The sequence below is a fragment of the Maylandia zebra genome, linkage group LG14 (genome assembly GCF_041146795.1).
Source record: "Maylandia zebra isolate NMK-2024a linkage group LG14, Mzebra_GT3a, whole genome shotgun sequence".
NCBI classification, from domain to species: domain Eukaryota; kingdom Metazoa; phylum Chordata; class Actinopteri; order Cichliformes; family Cichlidae; genus Maylandia; species Maylandia zebra.
Genome location: NC_135180.1, coordinates 9339308 through 9360468, shown reverse-complemented (window position 1 = coordinate 9360468; position 21161 = coordinate 9339308). Strand labels below are relative to the sequence as shown.

At 40.6% G+C, this 21161-nt stretch overlaps 2 protein-coding genes across 3 annotated transcripts; both read left to right on the top strand.

Annotated features, from left to right (window-relative positions):
* The first annotated feature begins 92 nt into the window (after positions 1-92).
* LOC101480901 (TRPM8 channel-associated factor homolog) lies at positions 93-8412 on the top strand. Its single transcript, XM_004562762.6, has 13 exons — positions 93-266; positions 1509-1574; positions 1965-2692; positions 3078-3294; positions 3745-4039; positions 4134-4435; positions 4554-4728; positions 4965-5059; positions 5345-5558; positions 5734-5970; positions 6968-7185; positions 7378-7491; positions 7765-8412. Exons 3-13 carry the CDS (start codon positions 2043-2045, stop codon positions 8005-8007), a joined length of 2760 nt encoding a protein of 919 aa, XP_004562819.1. The 5' UTR covers positions 93-266; positions 1509-1574; positions 1965-2042; the 3' UTR covers positions 8008-8412.
* Positions 8413-9368: 956 nt separating this feature from the next.
* LOC101480424 (TRPM8 channel-associated factor homolog) lies at positions 9369-18311 on the top strand. Of its 2 annotated transcripts, none has more exons than XM_014412851.4 (13): positions 9369-9559; positions 10160-10219; positions 10595-11345; positions 12188-12404; positions 12953-13247; positions 13342-13643; positions 13975-14149; positions 14289-14383; positions 14662-14875; positions 15191-15427; positions 16877-17094; positions 17209-17322; positions 17596-18311. In XM_014412851.4, exons 3-13 carry the CDS (start codon positions 10696-10698, stop codon positions 17836-17838), a joined length of 2760 nt encoding a protein of 919 aa, XP_014268337.3. In that variant the 5' UTR covers positions 9369-9559; positions 10160-10219; positions 10595-10695; the 3' UTR covers positions 17839-18311. The 2 variants fall into 2 exon arrangements, with proteins under 2 accessions (XP_014268337.3, XP_014268336.3); XM_014412850.4 differs by having other exon boundaries at positions 10156-10219.
* Positions 18312-21161: the final 2850 nt, after the last annotated feature.

Here is a 21161-nt window from a genome sequence, read left to right as displayed (position 1 = left end):
AAAAAACAAAACAAACCCTACAGGATAAAGAAAACTATTCTGTTGGGTTTCTGAGTCATTCGGCACTGGTACCGTGTTATCAGAAAGAAAAGCGCAACAACATTCTAGGTGCCGCTGACTGAACCACAACATAATGTTTCCACTCTCTCGTTGTTGACACGTGTAATATAACAACAATGCATATTCATATTACTCTCCCTAGATGGAATAAGACGTTGTCATTTGTTGTCCATTGAAGGAGTTAAATATTTAACACATCAGTATTGGTGAGTCACTATTTTCCTTTTCAGGTCCTTTAATGGGCGAGACGGGAGAAAAAGATAATACGGAAATAAGACAAAGTAACACATTGTTCTGGTTACACTTTCAGCTAAAAGCTCATCTAAAGACTAATTTAGTGTGACGGACAAGTGATCACTATTTATTATGCAAACTTTAAGTCTAAAGCGGAACGACGAACGAATAAAGTGTAATCACGCTATGGTCAAGCTGAAAGATGTAATACTTCGATATAATGCAAAACCCAGAGAATAAAAAAACACCATATTCTGCTGTTTATTTTACCTCCAGAAAGTTCTGTGTTGTGCTTTTCATCATTCACAACTATTTACTAAAGATGACAGGAGGAGCAAGTTTCTCTACATACTCGTTTAGGGTGTATCAGCAGTGGCGGTCCTAGCCTGTTTGGCGCCCCCGGGCGAACACTCCCTCAGTATTCTGATTTTGACTCTGATTGTTTCAGGATGACCTGCCATTATCCAATGACACATCTGCTTACCTGTATCCTTTGCTCATTTCTCTTCCTCTTCTTTTCTATTTTTTCTAAACTGAGCACCTGGTGGCTTTGAACTTTTCTTGTCCATCTTCCATTGGTTTTAATTTTGCACTCCAGTGTGAACACAAATGCCCCAACTCGAGGATCGCCACAACATAACCTAATAGACCTACACCTTAGTTCACAGATTCACTTTGTCTAGGGTTTATTTCTGGGATTTCACACAACCCAGGATTCAAATCAGGAATACATAATGGGCTTGGATTTACAACATTATGAATGAAATGCGCTCTGTTTGGAAGCAGCCGCCCCCCTCCCCTTTCGACGGGTTGTGTGTGAGACTTTAAATCATCAAGCTGTAAATTATAAATTTTCAATTGTTATTGATCCCTTTACCCCAAGTCCTGAAGTGTATATTTATTTTCTTACTCTTCTTATATATATTGTTTGTTTACTTGCTCTGCTGTAACTGGAGCCTCGTCTCTTGTCTCTCTATATACTGGACTGTGTGTAGCAGAGATGACAATAAACAACCGCCCGTATCAAAAACTGCTACTGTGTATCAGTGATTATACCATTGACACATTGATAATGTTGATACTGCTGTCATTTTCCCTGCTTCTGTTTATTTTTTGTTGTGCTCAGTAGCCCGTCCTCATCGTAAACCTACTCATGATCTTATCTCCTCAACTCCTCAAATAGGCACTCACTTCCACATTCTTTATTCTGTCAGGTGGAGCTCCTTGTGTGTCACCCGCCTTCAAAAACTATTGAGCTGCACCGGAAAGTCATCTTGCAGGTAAAATATATAAATAAATAAAAGAATGTCCTTTTTAAAGGTGTTTAGTAGTAACCAGATATGTAAACTCTGAGTCTTGGTGCTATCATGTGTATTTAACTTTTCATCTCTGAACCTGCTTTATTTTCAGAATTTGCTGTAATGTCTTGTCATGGTGTATGAGGCATTAGTCACCAGTCATACTTTCACTTTATTTGTTTTTGTTATTCACAGTACACTGTGAATGTGCTTCTTGTTATTCTGTGAATACATTTCTTGTTTTTGCATATATTACCTACTTTAACTGCTGTCTAAGTGCAAAAGTTTGTTTCACCTCAAGTGAATACATGTGCTCAAATGATAATAAAACTACGTAATTCTTTTTTTCCCTCTATCTCTAATTGATGCAAGAAATACTGTGAAGTCGAATCTGCTGGCACAACTTGCCCTCAATCTTCATCATTCTTCAGAGTATAAATCCTCTACACTATGTCGTCCAACCAATCATTCAAAAGCCAACATGAAGAAGCCTACATGTCTCTGATGAGAGGCCTGAAGGAGCTGGACCTACAGGGACCCTGTGTTCCCAGTGACCTGTTGCTGATCGGAGACCATGCCTTTCCTTTAGCAATGAACAGCCGAGGTCAGGTCCTGATGGCTGCCTCTCTGTACAGCAGTGGAAGGATTGTGGTCCTGGGTCATGAGGGCTACTTGACAGCCTTTCCTGCTCTGGTAGAAAATGCTCTGACCTGGCTGAGAGGTGATGGATCTGATAACCTCTCTGTAGGGGTGCACAGAAATGTCAGTGCAGTTGCTAATAACCTCCAAAAATCCAGCTTCCAAGTAGAAGTTGTGGGAGCTTTCAGTGACAAACTGGGAGTTGGTGTTTATGTGACCGATGCCTACAGCGTGGGCTCAGACCCAGTGGAGCTTGTAGCATTTCTGAAAGCTGGAGGAGGGGTGCTGATAGCTGGGCAGGCGTGGGGCTGGGCTGCAGATCACCCCAAAGAGAACGCACTGCATCAGTTTGATGGGAATAAAGTGGCAGGAGTGGCAGGAATCTACTTCACTAAGCGTTGTGGTGAGGCGGAGAACCTGCCTGTCTACCCTCAGATCCCGTCCTCCTGGATGTCTGTGGTGTGAGTACATGCTATAACTATTATAGATTCCATGTTAGTTTTTTTTAAACCCACAAGTTAACTATAACATGAAATAAATTGCAATCTACTATAGACTATATGTACAGTATTTTTACAGGAACTTGTTGATAATAACATTAAGAAAATCAATTATATGTTGAAGTTTCATATTTATTGTTTTTATACATAGTCACTGGTAATAATTATACAACATGAATGCAATTCAAATTTTCATGGTGATAATCTTCCAAAAATGTAAAAAATACAATTACTTGTATGTTGGTTAATTGTTTTGTTAACATGCAAAGACTCATTTGAAAACGCAATTTGCACAATTATTCTTAATAGTGTCTCTCATTCCTGCCATGACTCTTCCACCTTTCAGCTTGGGTAAGGATTTTGAAGACGACTTGCAGTTCTTACTCCAGGGGGTTTCAGAGTTCCAGCTCCCGTCTAATTTAACTGCTTCGGAGGTTTTAGTCCATGGACCGCTAGCATTTCCCATCGCGACCACAGGTGATGGACGGGCATTCCTGGCAGGAGGCTACTATGGACAGGGACGAGTGATTGTGGCTACACATGAAGGATTTCTGGGACTTGAGGTAAATTAGGCATTTGTTATTTTCACTATATATATTTTTTAGTATTGTATATTTCTGTCAGCACTTTGATGCTTACTGTAGATTTAGACCATCTGTGATGAGAGAATATAAAAGAACATTCTAACTGTTTGATGTCTGAGCCATCATTGGTGATAACCCTAACTCTGTATGAGGCACGACGCAGGGGTTAGATATCGTTGTCTACTAATCTAAAGGCTTGTCTGTTGATCCCATGCTTCTTCAGTTTGGATGTTGAAGTATACTCGGCAAATACGCTGAACCCTAAGTTTCTTTTGATGTCTATAGTGTGAGTACCCGAGTCTGAGCATGGTGAATGTTGGTTAAACCATCAATGGTTAAAAAAGAAATGCTTCTGCTGTTCCGAGAAATCTTTTATACATCACATGTACACGTAACTGCCTTTGTTCCTGCTTTCCTTCCATTTTTTAGAGTATGGCTCCATTTTGGCAAAATGCCATTCACTGGTTGGATGAAGGCCGCAGAGGGGTTGTTGGTGTCATGAATATAGATGCTGCAATCAAAATTCTCAGCAAGTCAGGGCTGAAGTGTGAGAAGACAAAATTCAGGAAAGACCTCAGCGTGTTTGTGTGTAAAGCGTATATCACTGAGCATTTGGAGGAAATCAAAAACTTTGTGGCAGAGGGAGGAGGCCTGCTGATTGGAGGACATGCCTGGTACTGGGCACAGACACATAGTGGGCAAAATCCACTTACAGAATTCTCAGGTATGAAAGTGCACGACCAATGCATCTGATTAGTGTGACATCTCCAACAATACACCAGAGTATTTTAAGTCAGATTTGTTTTAATGTCTTTCAGGAAACAAGATCTTAAATCAAATGGGATTGAGCCTGTTGGGCGCAACAATCGGAGGAGGAACATACAAAGCTCTCGTACCCACCCAGGCTATTAAAGACAGCTACCACTTCCGCCACCTTCTATACCGCTTTGCTGCCCATGTGACTGCAGGTGAAAAACTTAGCAAACATGAGGAGGGATGTCTGAAAAAGCTGGGCAACGACTGCAATGCCTACTTGCAGATGAAAGCCCATGACTGCTCCCACTACCGGCAAGTGTTGGCCACACTCACTGACTTATTAAAGAGGTCAGGCCTGCCACAGGTGAGTAGCTGCCCTTTATGGATGGGGTTTGTTGAGGGGTCGCTCGTCTGCCCTTTTTTTTGCAGATAGTGTCATAATGTGGGGACATATCTAATAACATTCACCATTCACTTTCAAGGTGAGTGACAGCTGCCCTGTAAAGAGTCCCAAAGACCACCTCCTCCTCGCTGTGGGTACCCAGGTATATAAGGTTTGCCCAGATCCCGATGCCCTCCTGCCCTATCTTATCAAGGACAACCCAATGATGCCTGTTGTCTATAACCACCGGATCAAGGTTGATGTTGATACAGCAGGTCAGATCTCACTGCTGTGTTCAAAAATGTGAATGTGGTTATTTGAATTTAGGTACAAATTTAAATTGTACAGCATCGTTCAGCATGATGCAGCAATGCCTGTTGTTCAGTGTCACACAGTATTAATACATGCACCTCTTTGTAGACACTGAAAACTGTGAAATACAGTTTTTAAAATGCATATTTTATACCTGTAAACGTCCCTGACTGTCATCTTTTATAATTGTGTGTTTCAGATAAGGAAGAGTGGATCAGTACAGGTCTCTACCTCTCTCCTGGTATGAAGACCTACATCGCTATACCACCTCAGATTGTCAAAAAGAATTGGAAGGTAGAGCATATGAAATCAATTGATTTTGAGTTCACTCAGAATGTTGCAACTTTGTTACCTAAAGATAGTGAGGTGCCAGAAACTGAAAAATTCCAGACACAAAACTTGTCTCTGGTGAATAGATACTGTAAGCTGTTTCAGGCCATTTAGTTGTTTAAACACAGAGCAGTCATTGCAATTTTTAGTTATTCCTTTTTACAGTGTTGCACACTTTGTGGTATTGCTTATATTATTATATTTTTGCTTGTATTATTGCTTATAATGCATTTTCCTTTTCTTCTGCAGATTCAGATAGGATGTCAAACTGATTCTCTGCACAAGAACGATGTCCTGAAGAGACCACCGTCTGTCCATGAGCGATTTCCTGTCACCTCAGAGATGATACAAGTTTGGAACCTTTGGGGAGGACTCATCTACCTGGTGGCCCCACCCAAAACACAAGTGAAGGGGTTGGAGGTCACAGCACAGATGGCTGTACCTGCTCCATATTATAAGACTGGTGAGTCTGTGGTAGATTGAACTTTAATATGTGTTTGCACTAGTGTGTACCTTTGTTTGTACTGGTCTAATAGACTATTTTTTAAACAGTCTATAATTTGAAGGGCTGAGGGCAGCATCTCCCAGGTAATAATGCAAAGCAATTTAATAGATCCACTCCTCTCTGTTCTTTTCAGGTGTAACAACTGCAGCTGAGTGGTCGTCGCTGCGCACAGCTCCTTCACCCTGGGCAGAGTTGGAGTTTGAAAACATCATCCTCACCGTACCATCAGATGCTGTTCGGGGTCTGGAGCGCCCTGACAAGGTGGCTGCTCTGTGGGATGAAATCATGAGGGCCATTGCAGATCTGGCTGCCAAACCACACAAATTTCCCCGCAAGGAGCGCTTTGTGGCAGATGTGCAGATTTCTCACGGTAAGTGCATTGTGCCTCATGTTGTACAGTACACACCTGCCTATTATTTTCTTATCATATATAGAGTCTCAAGTAATGCTGGGTGACAGGCAGGGTATGCATGAACCAGTTCTCTGGAATAGAACTAGCAAACAGAAAGTATTCAGTCACCAATCCAAATTCAATTTTTCAATTCAATTCAATCTTATTTATGCAGCGCCAAATCACAACAACAGTCGCCTCAAGGCGCTTTATATTGTAAGCTAGACCCTACAATAATACATACAGAGAAAAACCCAACAATCATATGACCCCCCATAAACAAGCACATTGGCTGTGACCAGTTGTTGTGATAAAAAAAAAAAAAAAACAGGATAAGAAAACATGCTGTGAAAGAGAGCCAGCGACTGATAACAAGTAGGATTCAATGTAGAGAGGTCTGTTAACATATAGTGAGTGAAAAGAGTGAGTGGAGGAGAAATATTTAAGGCATCATGGGAATCTCCCAGCACCCTAAAACTATTGCAGCATAACTAAGGGAGGATTCAGGGTCACCTGATCCAGCCCTAAGTATATGCTTTTTTCATCACCACGCACAATGCAAAGCACTCATTCAGAATGGGATGTCACTCAAGTTCATATGGGTGTGAAGGCAGACGTGCAAATACTTTTGGCAAAATAGTGCATATATACAATTACAATGCTGGCTTTACCTGTCTATCAAGTTTGAGAAAATGAAGTAAGCGTGTGTACGCTTAATCCCTGTAAGCTGAAAGCTCAGGCTTTAGAGCTCTAAATGCTCATTTTTTCCTTCTACTTTTGGTTCTGGTTGAAATCCCTGAGGCCATCCACTGGAGTCTATCCCAGCTGTCACACGGCAAAAGGCTGAGTAGACCCTGGACTGTTGCATTGAAAAACCATAATCATGTCATACTTTTGCTTGTTTGTTTGCTTGTTTGTTTGTTTTTACATAAGAATCATCACTGTACTACTGTTCATTTCTCCTTTTTCTGTTCAGGTTTTATGCATGCAGGTTATCCTATCATGGTACAAAAAAACTCAGCTGCTAACCTGGTTGACGTTAAAAAAGGTAAAGGCATGTGGGGCCCCATCCACGAGATGGGACACAACCAACAGAGAGGCTGCTGGGAGTTCCCACCACACACCACAGAGTGTACATGCAACCTGTGGTCAGTGTATGTGCATGAAGAGGTGCTGGGCATCAAGAGGGAGAAGGTGGAGTAAATCACATGCATCTTTCAGACCAATGGCCAGAAAAGCTTTTGTTGAATTGTGATGCTTTTCATATCAATCAGTTTTAGAAAGCATAACTCTTTTTTTGATATCCTATGAGGACAGAAGACTTAACACTGTTTTCCTTAGAGTAAAATGCTTAACAGTCACCTCATTACATACTATTCAATGCAGGCTCATGGAGCTATGACTGCAGCAAAACGACAAAGTCGAGCCAAGGATTACGTCGCAGGAGGCAGGAAACTTGAGAGCTGGAGCATGTGGGTGGCTCTGGAAACATATATGCAGGTGAGAGAATTCTACTCTGTAGAGAAACTGTCCTTTGTCCACACACCTGCTTTCACTGGAAAAAAATGATTGCATGTAAAACTGAAAGCAGAGTGTGAAACAAGGCACGTTCCAGAAACTGTAAGATGATACCTTTTAAATCAAGTCACTATCAAGAAAGTGTGGAGACAGAATTAAAACAGTATCTTAACAAACAGAAATAAGCCTGACACAAACACTTTATTAGACATAACATGATTATCAGCATTATGATTTTTGTCTCCTCATCTGCAGCTCCAGGAAAGGTTTGGCTGGGATGCCTTTAAGAAGGTGTTTACTGCGTATCATCACATGAAAGACATCCCCAAGGACAAGAAAAGAAAAATGAATCTGTATGCTGAGACCTTCTCCCAGACTGTGGGGATGGACCTGACTGGCTTCTTTAAGGCCTGGGGCTGGCCAATAGAAACAGCCACTGAAGGGAAGCTCTCCCAGCTGCCTTCCTGGAACGATCACCCCATGACCCAGTATGACTAAACCTCAAACCACTGCAGTGTGCAGAGAAATGTCTTCAACCAATATCTTAATTTGAAGTGAATGATGAGCAACACGGTGAACTGATTTGGTGTCTGGTGTTCTGTTTCAACAACATTTATTAGAGTATCTGAATAGAGAAACAAATCCTGTACATAGCTTGTATTCACTACAGCCTGTACATACTTATAGTTATAGAATATTCACAACATACTTCATACCGTGTACATTATAACACACCATAATAGACCCATTTCTGTAATATACTTACATATCTATATTATTGCTAATATATATTGTAATATATCTATATCACTAAAGCACTTCTGGATGGATGCAAACTGCACTTCGTTGCCCTGTACCTGTGCATGTGCAATGACAATAAAGTTGAATTCTATTCTAATTCTATTCTATTCTAAATGATGTGGTGAGGTTGTAGTTATTGAATTCAGTTTGAATTTTTTTTTCCCTTATGTACCTGTACGGGGTAGGTACAGTAGGCTTTCACTTACTGCCAGGTAGACTAGACATTCGATGATAACAAGAGTGGATCTTTGCCTTTGTTTTGTACAGGGCTGAAATCATAGCAAGACATTGCACTACTATAACATACAACGCAATACACTTGCCTTACACTGTGCTCTACTGAATACGTTCACTGCAACCCTTTCCTTAAAAAATAGTAGTCTTTTATGAGGACACAGGATTTTTATAAGGACACTTATATTATTAGAAATGTGGATTTTCTTTATGTGAATAAGCATAATATTGAAACTCTCATTTGCTCTGCTGCTGTATTTTCATGTTTGCATTATGTTGGGTTGCAATAAAGAGGTCAGACTTTATAATAAAAGAACTTTAGTCTTTAGTTTCACTACACTGATATCTGAAACAGCTTCAATAATAATCCACTTTATCTTTTTCCATTAAGAGAGAGAAAAAAAGTGAAAGACTTCATCTCATTCTGAAATACTGTTATATTGTAGCTGCATCAATATGGTGATTCCCAAACAGCCATTAGCTGAATACTGCATATCTCAACATGGTCTGCTGTTTGTCCTTACAAATATTTTGAGGACCCCCCATAAGCATACCCTCTTGGGACCTGTGTGAGGCCAGATTATGATTATGTATTTACAGTCTAGGTTTATTTTTTTTCTAAAATATTCAGCAATATTATCCAACATTAATCACGTGCAGAGTTGGGAGTCAGCATTGAAATCACTTGATGTGCGATGTGCGATAGTTTGTTAATATAGCAAAACTTGTGCTGGGCTGCGCAGTCAGATGGTGAAAAACTGCAGGATAAAGAAAACTTTATCCCGTTGGCTTTCTGAGTCACTCGGCACCCGTACCGTGTTATCTGAAAGAAAAGCGCAACAACATTCTAAACTTCTGCTGACTGGACCACATTTCCATCTCATTTTTGGACTCTGTCTTTGTTGACACGTGTAATATAACAACAATGTGTATTTATAATACTCTCACTGGATGTAATAAGACGTCGTTATTTGCTACTCACCGAAGGAGTTAAATATTTAACACATCCGCATTGGTGAGTCACTATTTTGGTTTTCAGGTCCTGTAATGGGCGAGGCAGGGAGAAAAAGTTGATACGGAAAGAAGACAAAGTAACACATTTTCCTGGTTACATTTTGAGCTAAAAGCTCATCTGAAGACTAATTCAGTGTGGCAAAATAGTGAGCACTATTTATTATCCAAACATTTAGTCTAAAGCCTAACGATGAACGGATAAAGAGTAATCACGCTATGCTATCCCGCTATGGTAATGCTGAAAGATGCAATAATTTGATATGGTGCAAAACACACTGAATTAAAAACACCACATTCTTCTGTTTATTTTACCTGCAGAAAGTTCTGCGCTGTGCCCTTTAGCGTTCACAACTAGTTACTAAAGATGGCAGGATGAGCAGGTTTCTCTGTGGGCTTCATACTCGTTTAGGGTGTATCAGTAATTACAACATTCACACAATGGGAATGTTGACATACTGCTGTCATTTTCCATGCTTCTGTTTATTTTTTTGCTGTGCTCAGTAGCCCGTCTGTGGGCCGTCCTCATCGTAACCTACCACTCATGATCTCCTCAACTCCTCAAATAGGCACTCACTTTCACATTCTTTATTCTGTCAGGTAGAGCTCTTTGTGTCACCTGCTTTGAAAAACTCTTGAACTGCACCGGAAAGTCATCTTGCAGGTAAAAATATTATTAAATAAAAGAATGCATTTATTTTTTTTAAGTTGTTTAGTAGTAACGAGATATGTAAAATCTGGGTCTTGGTTGTACCAAGTGGAAAGCAGCTATTTAACTTTTTATCTCTGAATCAGCTTTATTTAGTGTAATGTTTTGTCATGACTTATGAGGCATTAGTCAGCAGTCATACTTTCATTTTATTTATTTATTTATTTTTGTTATCTTATTCACACTACACCGTGGATATGATTCTTGTTTTTGCATATATTACCTACTTTAACTGCTGTGTGAGTGCAAATTTTTGTTTCACCTCAAGTGAATACGTGTGCTGGAATAATAATAAAAAACAATGAATTTTTTTCTGCCCTATTTCCACAGGTCACCTTGGCATACATTGATGCAGGAAATACTGTGAAATCAAATCTGTTAAGACAACTTGCCCTCGACATTCAGTCTTCAGAGTAAAAATCCTCTACACTATGTCATCTAACCAGTTGTTCAAAAGCCAACATGAACAGGCCTACATGTCCCTGATGAGAGGCATGAAGGAGCTGGACCTACAGGGACCCTGTGTTCCCAGTGACCTGGTCCTGATTGGAGACCATGCCTTTCCTTTAGCAATGAACAGCCGAGGTCAGGTGCTGATGGCTGCCTCTCTGTACGGCAGTGGAAGGATTGTGGTCCTGGGTCATGAGGGCTACTTGACAGCCTTTCCTGCTCTGGTAGAAAATGCTCTGACCTGGCTGAGAGGTGATGGCTCTGATAACCTCTCAGTAGGGGTGCACAGAAGTGTATGTGCAGTTGCTAATAACCTCCAAAAATCCAGCTTCCAAGTAGAAGTTGTGGGAGCTTTCAGTGACAAACAGGGAGTTGGTGTTTATGTGACCGATGCCTACAGTGTGGGCTCAGACCCAGTGGAGCTGGTGGCCTTTCTGAAAGCTGGAGGAGGGGTGCTGATAGCTGGGCAGGCGTGGAGTTGGGCTGCAGATCACCCCAAAGAGAACGCACTGCATCAGTTTGATGGGAATAAAGTGTCGGGAGTGGCAGGAATCTACTTCACTGAGCGTTGTGGTGAAGTGGAGAACCTGCCTGTCTACCCTCAGATCCCGTCCTCCTGGATGTCTGTGGTGTGAGTGTTTAATGTAGTTCTGTTTTGTTGTTATTGTTACTGTTAGTTTAAACCCACAAGTTAACTATAACATGAAATAAATTGCAAACTACTATAGATTGCATATAGAGTTTTAAAAAAATATTATTATTATATTTAATGTAAACTTTTACATAATTTTACATGGATTTATCAGTTTTGACATTTTCTGCCTAAGCAATAAAACAAAGTATCTATTGATGTCAAACTCAGCACCTGTGAATTTACAAAAGGACTGTATTTTTACAGGACCGTGTTTATAATAACAGTAGGAAAATCTATTTTATGTTTCATATTTATTAATTTAATATCAGAATACTTTATTGATCCCTAGGGGAAATTATTTTGGTTACAGTGCTCTGGTACAAACAGTAACAAAGACAGACAATACACTACAGTAAGAAAATAGCACAATATATACAAAATATACATACATATATATATATATATATATATATATATATATATCTATATATATATCTATATATATATATATATATAGATATAGATATATATATAGATATATATATAGATATATTGATAAATATCTGAATAAGAAAGAAGAGCATGTGCAAAAAGGGTGTAGCTACTGCAGTATACAGTGTGTTAAGTGGATGAGTTGTACAGGGAGATGGCAACAGGCAGGAATGTATTCCTGTGTTGTTCAGTGGTGCTTTTTTACATTCTGAAAATGTAAAAATTAAACTTGCTTGTATGTTGGTTAATTGTTTTCTTAACATGCAAAAACAGATAAAAAAAATGCAATTTACACAATTATTCTTAAGTTTGTCTCTCATTCCTATCATGACTCTTCCACCTTTCAGCTTGGGTAAGGATTTTGAAGACGACTTGCAGTTCTTACTCCAGGGGGTTTCAGAGTTCCAGCTCCCGTCTAATTTAACTGCTTCGGAGGTTTTAGTCCATGGACCGCTAGCATTTCCCATCGCGACCACAGATGATGGACGGGCGTTCCTGGCAGGAGGCTACTATGGACAGGGACGAGTGATTGTGGCTACACATGAAGGATTTCTGGGACTTGAGGTAAATGTGAGAGTTGGTCTTCCTTTCCAAGCACTCATAGGTCAGAATCAGCACGTGATTCAGACCTATGAATGAACAGGTTTCCTTTGATTTTACAAGTTTGATTTGCATCAGAAGGTTTTTATGTGTGTCACTGTAATGAATAGTTTCTTTGTTAACTGATTGCCAAGACTTGGGTGAATAATTTAATTTAAAACAAAGCTATTCTTATTGCCTAGGATGGATAGAGGGATGGAGGTTAAAGTTTAGGTTAGGGTTGGGTTCTCCACTGATGATGACTCAGGCCTCAGAGGGTTAAAAATGTGAGTAGTAGTAGTTTGTGCAACTCGGAATGGATGTATGACTGTTTTTATTGTGTTTCTCCCTGACTTTGAGCAAACATTGCAGATAACATAAATTGTGTATTGTGATAGGGTTAGAGTTAGGAGTCAGTGGTAAGCAGACCTATAATGGTTAAAAAGGAGATGTTTCTGCTGTTTTGATGCAATTTTTATACATCTTATGTACACATGACTGCATCTGTTCCTGATTTCCTTCTATTCTTTTAGAGTATGGCTCCATTTTGGCAAAATGCCATTCACTGGTTGGATGAAGGCCGCAGAGGGGTTGTTGGTGTCATGAATATAGATGCTGCAATCAATATTCTCAGCAAGTCAGGGCTGAAGTGTGAGAAGACAAAATTCAGGAAAGACCTCAGCGTGTTTGTGTGTAAAGCGTATATCACTGAGCATTTGGAGGAAATCAAAAACTTTGTGGCAGAGGGAGGAGGCCTGCTGATTGGAGGACATGCCTGGTACTGGGCACAGACACATAGTGGGCAAAATCCACTTACAGAATTCTCAGGTATGAAAGTGCACGACCAATGCATCTGATTAGTGTGACATCTCCAACAATACACCAGAGTATTTTAAGTCAGATTTGTTTTAATGTCTTTCAGGAAACAAGATCTTAAATCAAATGGGATTGAGCCTGTTGGGCGCAACAATCGGAGGAGGAACATACAAAGCTCTCGTACCCACCCAGGCTATTAAAGACAGCTACCACTTCCGCCACCTTCTATACCGCTTTGCTGCCCATGTGACTGCAGGTGAAAACCTTAGCCAGCATGAGGAGAGATATCTGAAAAGGCTGGGCAACGACTGCAATGCCTACTTGCAGATGAAAGCCCATGACTCCTCCCACTACCGGCAAGTGTTGGCCACACTCACTGACTTATTAAAGAGGTCAGGCCTGCCACAGGTGAGTAGACAAAAATAATATGAACACCTTTTAAAATAACAAAATTAAACAAAGCTATGCTAGCTGATGTGGTTTGTGACCATTATGTGTGCCAAAACATTACAGTGCATGTCACAGCTATTAGTTGGTATATTACAGTTATCAACAAGTAATATGTGTCTCAAAAATGTGTTTTAAAAAAGAAACAACAACACCAATGTGTTTTAAATATGATTGACCACTGCTTTTTATGGATGGGGTGTGGTGGAGGTGGAGACTAGTTGCCTTTGTTTCTGCAGATAGTGTCATAATATGGGGACATATATAATGAGATTGACTATTCACTTTCAAGGTGAGTGACAGCTGCCCTGTAAAGAGTCCCAAAGACCACCTCCTCCTCGCTGTGGGTACCCAGGTATACAAGGTTTGCCCAGATCCCGATGCCCTCCTGCCCTACCTCATCAAGGACAACCCAATGATGCCTGTTGTCTATAACCACCGGATCAAGGTTGATGTTGATACAGCAGGTCAGATCTCACTGCTAAAAATGTGTTAATATATGCAGCTCATTGCAAACACTGGAAACTGTGAAATACAGTTTTTAAAATGCATATTTTATACCTGTAAACGTCCCTGATTGTGATCTTTTATAATTGTGTGTTTCAGATAGGGAAGAGTGGATCAGTACAGGTCTCTACCTCTCTCCTGGTATGAAGACCTACATCGCTATACCACCTCAGATTGTCAACAAGGATTGGAAGGTACAGCATATGAAGTCAATTGATTTTGAGTTCCACCCCATATAAGTCTCTGTCTCCAGTAGTGACAGAGACTCACCACAAGTACAGCTCATGTCCACATGGCAAGGTGCCAGAACCTGAATTTTTTTTTGCGGTGAATAGATACTGTAAGTTGTTTCAGGTCATTTAGGTGTCTAAACACAGAGGAGTCCTTGCAATTTTTAGACATTCCTTTTTACAGTGTTCAATACTTTAGCATATAGAGATTGCTTACAGTGCATTTTTCTTTTCTTCTGCAGATTCAGATAGGATGTCAAACTGATTCACTGCACCACCATGAGGAGCTGAAGAGACCACCGTCTGTCCATGAGCGATTTCCTGTCACATCAGAGATGATACAGGTTTGGAACCTTTGGGGAGGGCTCATCTTCCTTGTGGCCCCACCCAAAACACAAGTGAAGGTGTTGGAAGTCATAGTGCAGATGGCTGTACCTGCTCCATACTATAAGTCTGGTGAGTCTGTGGTGGATTTGACTTTGTTAACTTTTTTTGTACTGGTCTAATAGACTATTCTCAAACAGTTTATAAGGCGATTTAAGGGGCTGAGGGCAGCATCTCCCTGGTTCTAATCAAATATGAAGTGTTAGGAGTGTTAGAAATGTTCAGTAAAGTAAAGTAAATATCCAACAGTTTAACGTCTGATACAATGAATTAGGCTTCCCTAACTGTTAATATTTCAAGTTGGTGTTAGCTAGCCCTTGATTCTGTTTTTATGTGTTGGAGCCTGAAGCATTTTAATAAATTCACTCCTCTCTTTGTTCTTTTCAGATGTAACAACTGCAGCTCAGTGGTCGTTGCTGCGCACAGCTCCTTCACCCTGGGCAGAGTTGGAGTTTGAAAACATCATTCTCACCGTACCGTCAGATGCTGTTCGGGGTCTGGAGCGCCCTGACGAGCTAGCCGCTCTGTGGGATGAAATCATGAGGGCCATTGCAGATCTGGCTGCCAAACCACACAAATTTCCCCGCAAGGAGCGCTTTGTGACAGATGTGCAGATTTCTGCTGGTAAGTGCATTTTGCCTCATGTTGTATATACACCTGCCTTTAACTGGCTTGTCATATATAGAGTCTCAAGTAATGCTGGGTGACAGGCAGGGTATGCATGGTCCAGTTCTCTGAACTAGCAAACAGAAAGTATTTAGTCACCAATACAAATCATTGGGGTAAGGTGTTCCAATCACTTCCATGACACAGGTGTATAAAATCAAGCTCCAAAGCATGCAGACTGCTTCTATGAACATTTGTAAAAGAATTGGTCGCTCTCAGGAGCTCAGGGAATTCCAGTGTGGTAATGTGATAGGATACCACCTCAGCATGAAGTCCAGTCATGATATTTCCTTGCTACTAAACATAGTGAGTAGTGGAAGGGACTGGGAACAACAGCAACTCAGCCACAAGGAGGCAGGCTAAGTAAAATCACAAAGCAGGGTCATCGGATTGGGAAGTATATAGCGTGCAGAGGTTGCCAACTTTCTGCAGACCTGCAAACTTCATTTGGCCTTCAGATTAGCTCAAGAACAGTGCACAGAGAGCTTCATGGAAAAGGTTTCCATGCCTGAGCACCTGATTCCAAACTTTACACCACGAGGGACAGTGCAAAGCATATAAACCTTTGCATTTAATGCTTTGAACTAGTGCAAAGCATTGTGCTTTGGTGATGTACAGAATGCTGCTACTGGACTCTTTGTATCTGACCACACAAATGTGCTTCTGGATGGTCAAAAATTCCCATAAACACACTCTTAAATGTTGTGGAAAACCTTCCCAGAAGAGCTGAAGCTGTTATATCTGCACATGGTGGGCTGACATCATATTAAACCCTATGGATTCAGAATGGGATGTCTCCCAAATTTGTGTGGGTGTGAAAGTGGACGAACAAATACTTTTGGCAAAATAGTGCATATATACAGTAACAATGCTGGCTTCAGCTGTCTAACAAGTTTCAGAAAATGAGGTGTGTGCACACTTAATCCCTATAAGCTGAAAGCTCAGGCTTTAGAGCTCTAAATGCTTATTCATCAGACAGTTTTTCCTTCTACTTTTGGCTCTGTTTGAAATCCCTGAGGGCGTGTATCCCCAGCTTAGCTTCTGAGTGCAGAAGCTCTACCCATTTGTTATTGAAGTCTTGTGTTTATAAAGAACTGCCAATCAGAGAAACTTGTTTAAACGTCTATCCATCCACTGGCGTCTATCTCAGCTGTGACAGGGCAAAAGGTTGAGCAGACCTTGGACAGGTCGCAAGACCACTGCAGGGTTACCACAGAGACAGATGAATATTTACACTTAACATGACTAACTTTTACCGAAGAACCATAATCATATCATGCTTTTGGTTGTTTGTTTGTTAATTGTTTATTTTTTTTAAATAAAAGCTATCAAATCTATAAAATCTAAAATCTATAAAAAATAAAGAATCATCACTATACCACTGTTCATTTCTCTTTTTCTGTTCAGGCTGGATGCATGCAGGTTATCCTATCATGGCACACAAAGTCTCAGCTGCTGAGCTGGTCGGTGTTAAAAAAGGTAAAGAAATGTGGGGCCCCATCCACGAGCTGGGACACAACCAACAGAGAGGCTGCTGGGAGTTCCCACCAAACACCACAGAGTGTACATGCAACCTGTGGTCAGTGTATGTGCATGAAGAGGTGCTGGGTCTCCACAGAGGACAGGTAGAGTAAATCACATGTGTCTATTTTGATATCCCATGATAACTGATGATTGAACTCAGTTTTTACTAAAAGTAAAATATTTTACAATCATCTCATTCCATGTTTTTAATGCAGGCTCATGGAGCTATGACTGCAGAAAATCGACAAAGTCGAGCCAAGGATTACGTCGCAGGAGGCAGGAAACCAGAGAGCTGGAGCATGTGGGTGGCTCTGGAAACATATATGCAGGTGAGAGAATTCTACTCTGTAGAGAAACTGTCCTTTGTCCACACACCTGCTTTCACTGGAAAAAAATGATTGCATGTAAAACTGAAAGCAGAGTGTGAAACAAGGCACGTTCCAGAAACTGTAAGATGATACCTTTTAAATCAAGTCACTATCAAGAAAGTGTGGAGACAGAATTAAAACAGTATCTTAACAAACAGAAATAAGCCTGACACAAACACTTTATTAGACATAACATGATTATCAGCATTATGATTTTTGTCTCCTCATCTGCAGCTCCAGGAAAGGTTTGGCTGGGATGCCTTTAAGAAGGTGTTTACTGCGTATCATCACATGAAAGACATCCCCAAGGACAACAAAGGAAAGATGAACCTGTATGCTGAGACTTTCTCCCAGACTGTGGGGATGGACCTGACTGGCTTCTTTAAGGCCTGGGGCTGGCCAATAGAAACAGCCACTGAAGGGAAGCTCTCCCAGCTGCCTTCCTGGAACGATCACCCCATGACCCAGTATGACTAAACCTCAAACCACTGCAGTGTGCAGAGAAATGGTTTCAACCAATATCTTAATTTGAAGTGAATGATGAGCAACACGGTGAACTGATTTGGTGTCTGGTGTTCTGTTTTAACAACATTTATTAGAGTATCTGAATAGAGAAACAGAAATGGTGGACTGAGGTTGTAGGTATCGAATCTTTCCCTTTATTTTGTACAAAGCCAAATAATTTTGTTCCCTGCAGAAAATGCAACTTGATGTTTGTGACTTGTGAAAACTGGAAGACATTACATTACTAAACAGAGATTGTTTCTGAAGATGAAAATGTTCTTGCATGTTTGCATATTTATTACTTACTTGCATTTCTTTACTTGCATCCAAAACTGCCATGGTTTTCTTCCACACATAAACGCACACAGTGACATATAGGATGCTATTGCAGAGCCAGCCCTTAAAACTAGATGAATGAGTGCGTAATAAAGCCTGGGTGTGTCGCTTGTCTGAGTTTTAAAAACAGATGCAGAATGTTGACTAACAGGTTTTGAAGCCTTCTCTGTTCACTGACACCTCGTCTTTCACTTAATTCCATCAGCCTGAGTCAGTCGGTTGCCCTGACTAAAGTCACTCCTCTAATTGTCTTTGTCTTTTTCACTCAAGTAGCCCCTCCTGTTCTTATTTGTATACACTCACTTGCTGTTGTTGCAAAGTTTTCACCAGTCGTTCTAAACAAACCACAGATTCAGCCAACCCTATAGGCTGAGGAAGGCTGTTTCAGCTACAACATCAAAATTTGATGGCCTCTGATTATAACATAAGAGCTTGAAAATAAGGCTTGAAGAGCCAACAGCAGTAGCAGTATAATGTCTGGGAATCTCTGCTATATACCCGGGACCCTGGCCATGTAGGACTTTGTTATTAAGATTATTAAGACCCTCGATCAGTCCAAGTAACTGACGGGCCACAGCTTTCTCTCAAATGGAAGGGATGGAGACAGGACAAAGGTGACACCCTGGTTGTGTCTTTGCCGTGTAATTTGTATTTTACTGCGTGCATTCAGCCTTTATGCACTTCTTTCTATGGTGACATATAATCATTGATCCAAGGGAAAACATTGATGGCTCAAGGTAATCCAGATTTTAAAGGGGCTACACTATCAAGAAATGATCAACACAGATCATTAAATCATTCATGTAAATCACTGAAAACCCAGGTGTTCAAATGTAAAAATAGGAGAACAGAGCTGCTGAATTGTCATTAACAATGCCAGACTAAGTCTGCTATGGGAACACAAAATTAGTGAAGTTATATTTTGACAGTAAATCAGACGTACAAAGGTTGTTTAAGGACAGGCCACAAGTAGAAACATACTCCAGGGTGTGCTCACCAATAAGAACGGGACTATTAAGAATATTACAACCAGAGGAAAGATCTAAGAAAGAAGATGTGAAAGTTAAAGTCACCAACCATAATGAACTGCTCAAATTAAAGAACAACAGATGAAAACACATTTGAGAGTTTATTTAGGAATTCAGAAGGAAATTTAGGAGGATGATAGAAAACAAGGAGACTGGATTCTTACACAAAGTATTTTGAATGAATTGAAAAAAGAAGAAGCGAGAAGTAAATGGAACACAATTTAAGTTGTTCCTGTAAACCCTTCTGTTGAATGAAAAAATTAAGAAGGGAGTAGAAATTTGATGAAAATGTTACAGTCTCCTTCTGTGTGTTATAATTACAGAGTTTGGTTAACCTGATCAGATTTTGAGGTCAGTGACTTATCATTTTCTCTTAAATTGTGATCACTAAGTAATTTGGATAATAAGTACAACGTAGCATAAGATAGGTTACAGGGGGGTGATAGTGTTGTGGACATAGGATAGCAACACAGTGGACTTAGTTTGTGAGGCCTGCAGAGAAAGCTTGTTATGGAACGGCTGTGTGCAGGCAGGGAAAGGACCCAAAGTGCAGATGCTCGGAGACACAATGTAAACTCAAAACAGTTTTAATGCTGAACTCAAAAGGGTAACAAAACTGAGAATACACAATACTTAAATACACAGAGGAAGCAATCAGGGAATGGGTAACAGGAGGGAAACACCGCTGGGGCAAATCAGGCCTAACGAAACAGGAGAAGCAAAACCAGACACATTAACATAAGACAAGGACCTTCAAAACAGGAAACATAACACAGACTGAACATACAGACACAGACTCACAGGCAGGCACTACAACAGAGAGAACAGAGACGTGGGACCAGGACAGACGCTGACTGGACACGGGGATACAGCAGACAGGGGAGACAGCAACTAAGGATTACACAGAGACCTAAACCATAAGAAAGAACTCTAACAAAGAAACCAAAGACTAGAAAAGATAAATAATATAATAAACTCAAAAATCCTGGGTCAACGACCCAGGCATCCTAACAAAGCTGGCAGATAAAACAGAACTACTCATGGCTGAGAAGGGGAAGAAGGCTCCAGAGGCAGTCACGTGTAGCAAAATGGACAATATACAGCATGTCAACTGCTAGAAATGAGCCAACTAACCAGTTGGGCTGGTTTTCATCTGTCCTAAAAAGGGAACAACAGATTAAAATTGCCAATAAAACCTATGTTTATTCTGAAGCCAGGTGTTGAGGCTGAGGAGCCTGCTAAAATGCCCCACACTGTTTTAAGAGGTTAAAAAGCTCTTCACAGTCAGCTCAGACTGCAGACAAGCTTACCCTGATCCTCATTTCCCTAAGGTGTTAGGTTACTGTGAGGCAGGGAAGGAAGGACAGGGTGTGGTGGAAGGGAGTAACCTTGAAAGGGGCAAATCCATGACAACCATGACATCATCTATGCATGTTTCTGTGTTGCCTTCTTAAAGAGATGGAGGGAATTTGGCTTGTTTGTCCAGCGTGATGGAACATTTAGGACCATTCACTTCTCAGTGCAGGTTATTTTTTGTCCTGGCAAACAGAATTTACCTGTGTACAGTAGATCTGCCTCATGCTTAGATTTACATGTTGCTCCGAGTCAGGAAATCTTAGTGGTTGAATAGTAGAATATATAGTTTCTTACTTCGACTGTGCCAGTCAGAGTGTGGAGTGTTTGTTGCAGTTTGACACAAACTGAATCTTAAATATGTACAATTTAAGATTCAAAAAGTTACCTTAGTATCAGACTTAGACTCAGTTTACAATACACAAATGCAGCTTTCATTTCTGAAATGTGGTGGTTGCTGCACTGCCTTCAGCGTTGGCATTTGAAAACATCATGTCAATTCTCCCAGCTGGAGCAAGCCCTCACTGAGGAAGTGAGGGCTTCCTCAGTGACACCAGGATATACATGGTGTCACAAACA